Source organism: Cottoperca gobio, chromosome 19 (genome assembly GCF_900634415.1).
Source record: "Cottoperca gobio chromosome 19, fCotGob3.1, whole genome shotgun sequence".
NCBI lineage: Eukaryota > Metazoa > Chordata > Actinopteri > Perciformes > Bovichtidae > Cottoperca > Cottoperca gobio.
This window is the reverse complement of record NC_041373.1, coordinates 18,071,784-18,082,230: the sequence shown is the minus strand read 5'-3', so window position 1 is coordinate 18,082,230 and position 10,447 is coordinate 18,071,784. Positions and strand designations below refer to the sequence as shown.

The following is a 10,447-nucleotide window of genomic DNA, read 5'->3' as shown; positions in this document are numbered from 1 at the left end:
GTCTGCATGAGTTACAAGCTTGACACACACAGAGCACAGACTGTGAGTGTGTCGGAGATACACACAGATGGATTTTAAAGGGAATGTCAACAATAATGTTTCTATGCTTCAGGACAGTTCAGCTAGTCAACAATAAAATAACTGGATATGTGGTTTACTGTGTGCTCATAAGGACCTGAAACTCACATCGGCAGCAACACATGGAGGACACATGATTGCCGAGCTTGTTAGCTCTGAACTAGTCGACACACACACAGCTTTTTGTATTTGTAACAGCAGCAGGTCTTTGTAAATGAATCTAGACTTTGGTATTTGTTCCCACTCTTCTTTGCAAACAAGTTCAACCTTCTTCAACCTCCTTTGTACAGCTCTCTTTAGGTCATTACCTCCACCAAGAAGGTCACCATGCGGTCCGGTTAGTTTGTGTTTGTCAGCAGCATTACGGAAGAAGCGCTGCCCCAATTTTCATGGAACCTTGTTGTAGAGTGAAGCATGGGCCAAGGAAGAACCTGTAAAATGTTGGACTGGATCTGAATCACGGGGCGCAAACACACATTATTTTTCCCTTACGGAAATGGCCTTGGAGGTCAGCGCTCTCTGATAGCCCTTCTGGTTTTTGACAGTGCTCCACGGTGCATGTAATGCACTCGATACTCTTTAAATCCCTCTCCTGATTGGTACTTTTCAAGGATAAGATCTCCCAGTTTCTTTGGTAACTCTTTGCGGCTCTTCCAGTGGGACGCAACCCCAAAACATTCAAGCGAATCCTAAAGCAACAGCTGATTAATCTGGTTTAATCAGAATCACTGTCATCGATGGCCGGTCTACGCTGTTTACCTGTTTTCGGGTTGTCCGTCCCATCCAAGAACACCTGGAGGGAATTTCTTAAAATTTGGCACAGGGAAGAACTGATTAGAATTTGGTGGACAAAGGTCAAAGGTCCTCACAACTCCACACAAATGTCTTATAGAGTAAAATTATGAAGTGATGACATGTTAGACAACTTCACTGGTTGGCGGAGGCAGTTTTTGTGTGTGTGTGTGTGTGTGTGTGTGTGTGTGTGTGTGTGTATATGTGTGTGTGTGTGTGTTCACTGTATGTGTCAGACATCAAACACAGACACACAGCTTGTAAATTTCTGAAAGACAGTCCAGGGAAAGGAAATCAAGGAGTGAAACGAGAAGAGCAAAGGTTGGTCGGGCCATAAACTCATCCCAGATAACGTGCTGTAAAACCACACACACACACACACACACACACACACACACACACACACACACACCTCTGTGATTCAGTTCAGAGGCTCTGTTTATCTCTTCCACATATACGCACATCCACACCCTGCAGTACAGTCACCGGGGGAGACTGAATTAAGTTAATTAATCCTGCAGCCAATTATTTTTAACTCAATTAGTACTAACTCTTCATCTTAATGAATCTCTTCACGATCAGGTTACACACACACACACACCACACACACACACACACACACACACACACACACACACACACACACACACACACACACACACACACAATTGAATGACAGGGATTTATTATCAGCTCATTAATTTGAACAATCAAAAGATATCTACACCCCCCGTTTATTGTGTGTGTGTGTGTGTGCCAGTGTGTGTCTCTTACACACACACTGGCACACACACACACACACACACACACTACCAGATTTCCCATGCTTCCACCACGACACAAATGCTCTATTACTGTCACACCGAAGGAACCAACGTGAACCTGGCAATAAAAGTTTGTGTGTGTGTGTGTGTGTGTGTGTGTGTGTGTGTGTGTGTGTGTGCTTCATATTCAGGATTTCTGCATTGTAATTGTAAGTGATGCTTTGTGATGAAGAAAACAATATAACAAACAAATCAATAAAACTTGTGCTTCTTAAAAATGATTTTTTTTACTAATACTTTGACTTTTTTATGACTTTTGTGTTTTTTGTTTTATTATTTCATCATAGAAAATAAAATGAAGCCAATAGTTCACGACTGCTTCTCTGTATTAAACCAGTTCAGCTGAGCCTGCACGCTGCTTAATCTTTAACATCAGGAACACTTCATTAATGCATTGTATCTTGCAGATCTCATTCAGTATGATTACAGTGTGATATGAATATACTCAGGTGATACCAGCAGCGAGGAGGAGCTGATTTTCAGAAATCAGAAGCTGTCGTGCTCCGATGAGATCTGCAATCTGCAGATATAATGGGTCAATAAAGAAATGATTGAAAACTAAACAAACATTCTGTTTCAATACGACCAAAGTCCCGTCTTCTCTGCCTCATTATGTTTATCGTTGCATTTGTTTTCTTCATTTGTTTTACTGTCATTGTCTGTTGTATTGATTTGTCTTTACACCTGGAACATAATCAGCTTTAGGGTGTCGGGTCAGAGCAGGAGTTTCACAGGTGCATTCTGGGTCATTTGTATGACATACTGCACTATGACTTTCTTATGCCTTCTTTATGGTATACTATATTAAGACATTTATTATAATTTTTAATATACTATGCTAAGACTTTCTTATGCCTTCTTTATGGTATACTATATTAAGACATTTATTATATTTCTTTAATATATACTATGACTTTTTTTACAGACTATAATATGATTATACATTTTTTCACATACTAAGCTACTTTTTTTTACATAGTATACAAAGAGTTTATCATGATTTGTTTATGACATACTTTACTAATGGGGGGTTTTCACAGTGTGGTATTGCTGCTTTTAATTATGTAAATTCTCTGAAAACTATCTTCAACTCTGCCTTTGATATAAGTAGATATCCAGTCTGCTGTGTCAGGGTTGCCAGGTCTGGTTTCTTCTAAAGTAAAAACTTGAATTATTTTGTATGTGCATTTGTACTTTTTACACATTATATTTGTCCAGTGATTCATGTGTTGTTGTCCCACCACATGGACACAACATAGTCTGTGCCAAAGAAAAAAATAAACCAAATGAACATTTCCTAAGATCCCAAACAGCTGTCTGAGACACGGAGGCAAAGTTCACATCAAAGCAAAAACTTTGTCAAAGAGGGCTCTCAAAATAACCGTCCTAGTTGTTCCACTTTGTACAGACACCAAAGTGTGGAGTCATCGGAGCGCCATAAAAAGTAATAAATCTGGAGAATAAGAAAATGAATGTGGAAGAATTAAGAGCAATTTAAATTTTAAAAAGATGTGGAGGCTTAAAGAGAAATGGAATAAATAAATAAAACAGTAAATAAATAAAACATTTGAAATATAACGAGAAATAAAAATAAATATAAAGAGAAATAAAAAGATAATTAATACATTTGTATATATAATGACAAATATAAAATATGAAAGAATAAGCATTTTCATTTATTAGTATATTTATATTTGCTTATCTTTTTCTGTTTTGTAATTTTATGTCATTTATTTTTATCCCTTTATTTTCCTTATTTCTTTTGCTAGCAAAGGGAATAAATGAAAATGCTTATATTTATTCTTTTATATTTTGTTATTCATCTTTATATATCCACATTTATTTATTTTTACATGTTCCTTTTTATATTTCCACATTTATTCTTTTATTTATTCTTTTTTATGTCACTCCGAAGACTCCGTGCCAGTGAAGACCAGAACGTCTAAAAGAGTCTTTGATATCATCCAAATAATATTTCCACACAGTTCTGTGAATACAGAAGTTTTATTCAAAGTTTAACTTAACGTCACAGTGATTTGACAAAAACAAAAGTGCTTGCGAACACAATCAAACGTGTTTCTCTCGCAGTAAACAAAACTAAAAGATGCAGTTACGATGATGTTAAGTCACATTCATGATGAATCAACACATTTAATATAAAAGTACAGGACAGAACATGCCGATTTCCAGAACCACAAAACTGCTTGTTATTTCCAACATCACGTGGTTATTAAAAGTTAGACAAAGAAGAAATTAGAAACTTGTGTTCGGAAAGTTGCAAAGGGATATTAACAGGGTAGAATCATTAGAGTGTGCAGTGTATTCACATAGGCTTACATTTGCACAAATACTTATAAATGCAGCTTTTTAATTACCAAACACCTGATAGTCTTATAGTTACAAATGAAAATAAATAAGTCAATAAATAAAGTCTTTTTAAACTTACATCGGGAAGCTTTTACTGCTTTTCTCTCCTCACAGTCGTATGAAACTTACTCCCATGTTCCCACCTAAAAATGTACAGTTCATCTCTTTCAGCTCTAACGTGGTGATTCTTTATTTTCCTTTATCTGCTTATGTTTTGACTTCTGACTTTACTCATGGTCTTGCTGATTACACATGCTTTGTGACATTTTCAAATCAAGCCGTGCACAGATAATCACTCCATCCTCCGCCCGTTCCCTGACCTTCCTCCCTCTCCTGTTTCCTTCCCCCAACCAAAAACCCCTCTGGCCTGGTGTCCCAGTGGCAAGCTACTGCCTCTACCACCAAAGCTTAAGACCGTCATAGGAGCTGGCTACAATAACACTGGATTTCTACACTTGCCAAGTAGACAAAATACAGTAGCGCTACAATATTAAGAAGGAAAATAATTCCTTATTTATAGAGCTTATCGCAGCTCTAGAGGCCAAAATGCATTAAGAGCTATTTGGATTTTTGTCAAAGATACTTTCCAGTAAGTGCATTGATTGTTTCCATTTCCGCTGCACTCGGAACCTCAAACCACCTTGAAATGTTTGTCTTCCGAAGGCAGTCGTCTCCATCCGTCTTTGTAAACACAAGACACAATATGGCTTATGGTGCATTTTTCAATCAGATGTTTGTCACATGACTTTTGGCAGTGTTGGCATGTAATTTACATCAGTTGGTGAAATTCAGAACTACATGGAGCCGGTCCCTTGACACTTCAACCGTCCTGTCTGTAGTGTGCAGCGTGAATACAGCTGAACTGGGTCAAATCTGCTCGAAATGTGATTCAGCCTCTTTAGCCTCATTTAAGACGTCGCTTCTCTACAACCACTGATTTACTAAAATATAATCCTTAGGTCAAAGTAAAAACCCTGATGCCTTAACTTTTAAACCCTAATGATGACCGTCAAAGGAAAACATTCAAACATATACATTCAAAGCTTCATTTCCAGCCCTGACCTCAAACTCAAACCAACACCATTCAATAACCGAGACACTTCAGGCAGAACTCCGCGGCACGTTCCGATTCCCTCTTCAAAAAAACATAAAAGCTAACACTAACTCCATATTCCCCTGTTTCCTTTGCAGCCTTGCAGCCTGGAGCGCTGGTCTAGGAGCTGATGATCTGACCTGACCAGGTCTCGTGCTTGGTGACTGGGTTCAGTTGGGTCAGCACCACCTCCACCGCCTGGATCTTCTGGTTCTTGGGAGGGATGGGGCACACCTTGTACGTGACTTCGTCCCCCTCCATAGGCACATACTCTCCATCAATGCTGTGCAGGAAACACACAAGTGTTAATTCTTTCATGGGAGCTCCAGAAAACACTGGATTCTACACTCCCCATAATGCAACTTGATTACATGGTAAATCACGCATCAAGTGGTGGAACAAATGTCATATGTTAAATACACTGCTCTATGAGTGAAATTATTGCATTCTCCATATAGACCTACACAACTTCCACAAAACCATTTAGTGTCATAAAAAAACTAAAACTTAAATATTTGACTCACTCAGAGATGTGGACGAAGATGTCCTCTCCTCCGTGAGAGGGTTTGATGAATCCATGACCCTGAGACCTGGAGAAGTTTTTACACATCCCTTTGAACACTGGACCTGACTTGGCTCGCACTGTCCTGCAGAGAAAGAGAGACAATAAGACATGATGAATAATTACCTTTTTTAAATCATTGTTTTTAAGGTTGTTGTAAATTGAAACAAAACTATTTAGTTAGGTTTAATGAAAGATCATGTTTTGGGTTAAAATAAGTATGTTTGTTGCATAGCTTAATTTACTTTAAATTAAATAACTTTAATTTTAGTTAAAATATAACATACTTAACTTATGTCACTTATGTACATACTTAACTTACATTATATATGTAGCGTACTGAATTTACGTCACATATGTAACGTATTAACTTAACTTACGTCACATATGTACGTACTTAACTTACGTCACATATGTACGTACTTAACTTACGTCACATATATGTAACGTATTTAACTTACGTCATATATGTAACGTATTTAACTTACGTCACATATATAACGTACTTAACTTACGTCATATATGTAACGTATTTAACTCACATCATATATGTAACGTACTTAACTTACGTCACATATATAACGTACTTAACTTACATCACAACGTACTTAACTTTTATACGTAAGTGAAAATAAGTCAATGTTGACTTTTCTTTTCACACGAGTGGTCTCCTGAGTGAATATTTCTTAGGAAAATATTTGTGATACGTCAAAAACAAACGCAATCTGAGAGAAAATATGTTTCCCTTAAACTAACGATGCAGTTTCGTTGTCTGGTATCGTAACTTTCAGGAGAGCAGGCTGCTTGTACTCACGCTGAGTATGTGCGGGTGCGTTTGGTGGGCAGTGGGCTGGGCAGCTCTCTCGGCTGCGGCGGTTTCCTCTCCCTCTCCCAAACCCGACTGCCCTCCCTCATGAAGGGGAAGGAGAACTGCAGGGGGGTTCGGGGGGAGGTGAGTGGCAGCGGGTGGTCTGTCGGCGAGGAGGCACCAGGGTCGGACATCTTGATTGGATACTGGATTTATTTATCTTTCTGTTTTCTGTCTCCTCCGATGGTGCACAAGGAAGAGGAAGGAGGGTTACACCTCCTGCATGGCAAGAGTGTGTGTGAGGGTGGGAGACTTTCTTATGGGCGGAGGAGTGGTGCAACAATACCCTGCAAAGAAGGAGCAAAGATTCATCATCAGAGGTTGACCAAGACAAAGAAATGCAAAAACTGCAGTGAAGTTGATGAATTATGTTGGAAACCTCTAATAAATGTTTTTTTTAAATACAATATTATGTAAAACTAAAGAGTGTATTGTTCTCTTATCATACATGACCTAGGGGTGAAATACATACAAAACCAACATTAATCAATTTAATTCAGATATACTGTACATATTTTACAAATGTAACACTTTAATGTCATATTATATTATTATAATTGTTTGTATATTTATGTTTCATTCACACATTTTTGATTTTATAATATTTTCTATATTTATTTTTTGCAATACTTTCTCTAATATTTCCATTTTAATGACTCTTACTGTGTTTGTGTATGCACCAATACACCAAAGCAAATTCCTTGTATATGAAAACCTAGTAGCAATAAACCAAATTCTGATTCTGATTTTTTTGCCACAGAAGAGATTATTAAAAACCAATAAGGCATTATTTATTAACGTGCCTGCTTTAAACCTAAGGCTGCACAGATGATGGACAAAGCACAAAATAATTTGCTTCCTAACTGTATGGAAAAGAGTCAATGGGGACCTAAATAAATTACTACTTCTACTACTAAAAACAGTGATTTATTAGTGCCTGTCCGGACTTATTATTACACACTAGCCTGCAGTAACTCAAAGAGATAAGTACATTAATATACTGGAACATGAGTCATGGATCCTTAAAGCTACCACACTGTTGCTGCAGCTGAAGGTTTAGTGAATACTATGAGGTTTGGATATCAACATCTTTCCAACACGGTCAATTTATAGATGGCGTTCCACTAAAATATCAAAATATGGTGATTTTGAACATTTCAGATAAACAGAAGGATTAATGCTCCTTTAGGAGTTCAGACAAATCTCCTACTTCTTAAGATAAATAAACCATTAACAATCCTATTGGATTATTGAAAGCTGAAGTAGCACACTTATAATGAACAGATAATATAATGGTACGATTACACATTTAAAGATATTATTGCCTATATATAGTCCTCTGACCGTTTCACATTTTGGTCCTTTGAGGCACTTCCTCAATGCGTCCGAAACAATGGATTTGTGTCTGTTTAATGCATATTTTGGCACGGGTGTGTAAGTGCAAGTGTAACCTCAGTTCCTATAATAAGTGTATAATAAACTGTGTAGTAGTAGAATATAGTATAGAAAAAGTATTTACATTTTTGTGTCTTTTTTCATAAAAACATAACATTTAACCGGTATCTTAAGGGTTAAAATTCTGAAAATGATTGAATATTTAGTATTTATGATCAGGATTGAAGTTGTTTTAAAGTTTGAAGTGGAAAATAATATTAAAATATAATTTTATGGCAGTCCTTTGATGCAGAGCAACTTTTTAAAAATGAGGAAAAAGGGTTAAAGGTTTCCAGACAGACTCCATTATAGCTGTATTTTATACTTTAAGAACAATTCATCACAAATAGACACAGACATTGGCTCTGGCAGTAACACATATCTGATTTCCACCGGTGTAGAAGTGTTTCAGAGTGAATGTTTCTTAGGTTGTAGAAATAAATAAAAAAAACAGCTGGAAGCTGCCGTGAGAAAAATGAGGTTTTAACAAAGCAATTAGATTTCCCAGATCCAGACTGTGAACTTGCTTCCTTTGTAAAGGTCCCAAGATGATGTAAATAACAATCCTGCCCCGGAGGGCCTCGGCTCGGCTCATCACACTTTATTATATTAAAATCCCCACTTGCAAAAGACTGACATCCATTACAGGATCGCTGTTTGCAGTGAGTATTAAAAACAACAAGCTGCAATTTTTGGACGATTGAGCTCCGTCATCGTGACACAAACCCAATTATCACGTTGTAAATGGGAGCTGTGATGTGTGCATCATTAGCTGGCCCGTCACTCACTTAAGACACAAAAGGCTTCAGGGCATTGTTCTGCAGAAGTTAACACTGAAACCTGACGTAAGCGGGTATGTTATTGGGGTTTATGAGCCGCCACCTCTCCCGTGAATGTTAGTATTGAAGTCACATCTGCAGGCTGAATGTTTGCCAAAGACTGATGAATTCAGTGTGTGTCAGAGTGAATCCCACAGGATCCATTCAACATCACACTCTGCTTCTCTCACTGTCAGTCTAAATATAGCAGTTTGTTTGATGGTAGCTGTTTTTTCTGATGGACGGCGGGGTCGCAGGTTGGAGGCGGAGTTTAACAAGTTCATATATAGGCTACACACTTCATATCATCAATGCAGACTGGAGTTTAAGTTGCACAAACATGTCTGCAGAGATAAGTTAAATCGACAGCAACAATCCTTTACTTGTCTCTGAGTGTGTGTGTGTCTGTTTACATACATTGTGGGGACTCGCTTTTCTTTTGGGGACAAAATGCAAGTCCCCATAACGTAACTCATGACATTTTAGGGTGAAGTCTTGGTTTAAGGTTTGCATTTTGAATGCCTTGGTTGTGGACGTCTCAATTACTGAGGTTCAGGTTGGCTTCTGTCCAAATAGTTCAAAGGTCACCTGCATCAGCATTAGTCTTTCCAGTTTATAAACTAAATTAGCAGACAGATTCTGCAGATGGCTGATAATGAGTGGGGCTTTTATCCTTATGGTATCATGTTGGATGTGGTAATGATGAACACACACATTTGCCATCATGGTGGCACAGGGGAGACACTATAACTGCATAAATATGACACTTAAATAATTCAGCAACTTGTGTCATGGGAGATCTTATTAGAGGCCAGCGTAGGCCAGCAAATGGACTTCTTTTTTAAAGAGTCTGCAGAGCCGGAAGAGAACTGGAGGAGCTTTGTAAAGACAGACAAAAGGCCAAAAGCACCTCCCTGTGAAACCAGGGCACTGTGGCTGCCTGTACTCCTCTGCATCAGTATGGGAAGCACGTCACACACACACACACACACACACACACACACACACAGACACGGAGCCTGTCTTTTAACTTTAAATCAGCCTTTTTTTATAGGACAAATACCCAGTTTTTTGGTTTTATGTGTTTGAAAGTGAAGGCTGGCAGAGCCTTAATAATTCATTTCAAAATAAAAGCCCTGCAGGCGGGTTGTTTCCAGAACATTCTCATACTGTGGCAGCTTCAGACAAGAACAAGGAGAGAAGATGCTAACACAAAATGTGACACCAAAATGTGTCTTTGCATATAAAACCACACACAAAAAGATGGTGATGGTGCTCTAGTAAATGCTTTCTATCACAACACTGCCGTGCGGCGACGCTGTCTCAGCCCGACGCAGAGAATAAAAGGACTCGGATGTGTAAACGCTACAAATCACCCACAAACCAAATCGATTCAACGACTACTTACCGTAAAGAAGCGCCGAGGAGCCGCAGTCACACACCACACTACAGCCCCGTGTGTTGGAGCTGGTACCAGCTCAATGATGTCATGAAATCCGGTGAAAGCTGCGGAGACATGTGGAGAATAAGTGAGAGGGTCCTGGTATGGATGCGGCGCGCACACACACACACACACACACACACACACACACACACACAGGCGGGATGAAA

General features: G+C 38.5%; 1 protein-coding gene across 1 annotated transcript; it reads right to left on the bottom strand.

Annotated features, from left to right (window-relative positions):
- Positions 1 to 3,679: 3,679 nt before the first annotated feature.
- On the bottom strand, positions 3,680 to 10,409 carry csdc2a (cold shock domain containing C2, RNA binding a). Its single transcript, XM_029457152.1, has 4 exons — positions 10,245 to 10,409; positions 6,531 to 6,871; positions 5,679 to 5,801; positions 3,680 to 5,437 (listed from the first exon to the last, which is right to left on the bottom strand). The coding sequence occupies exons 2-4, from the start codon at positions 6,716 to 6,718 to the stop codon at positions 5,275 to 5,277; spliced, it is 474 nt and encodes a 157-aa protein (XP_029313012.1). The 5' UTR covers positions 6,719 to 6,871; positions 10,245 to 10,409; the 3' UTR covers positions 3,680 to 5,274.
- Between the last annotated feature and the right edge of the window lie 38 nt (positions 10,410 to 10,447).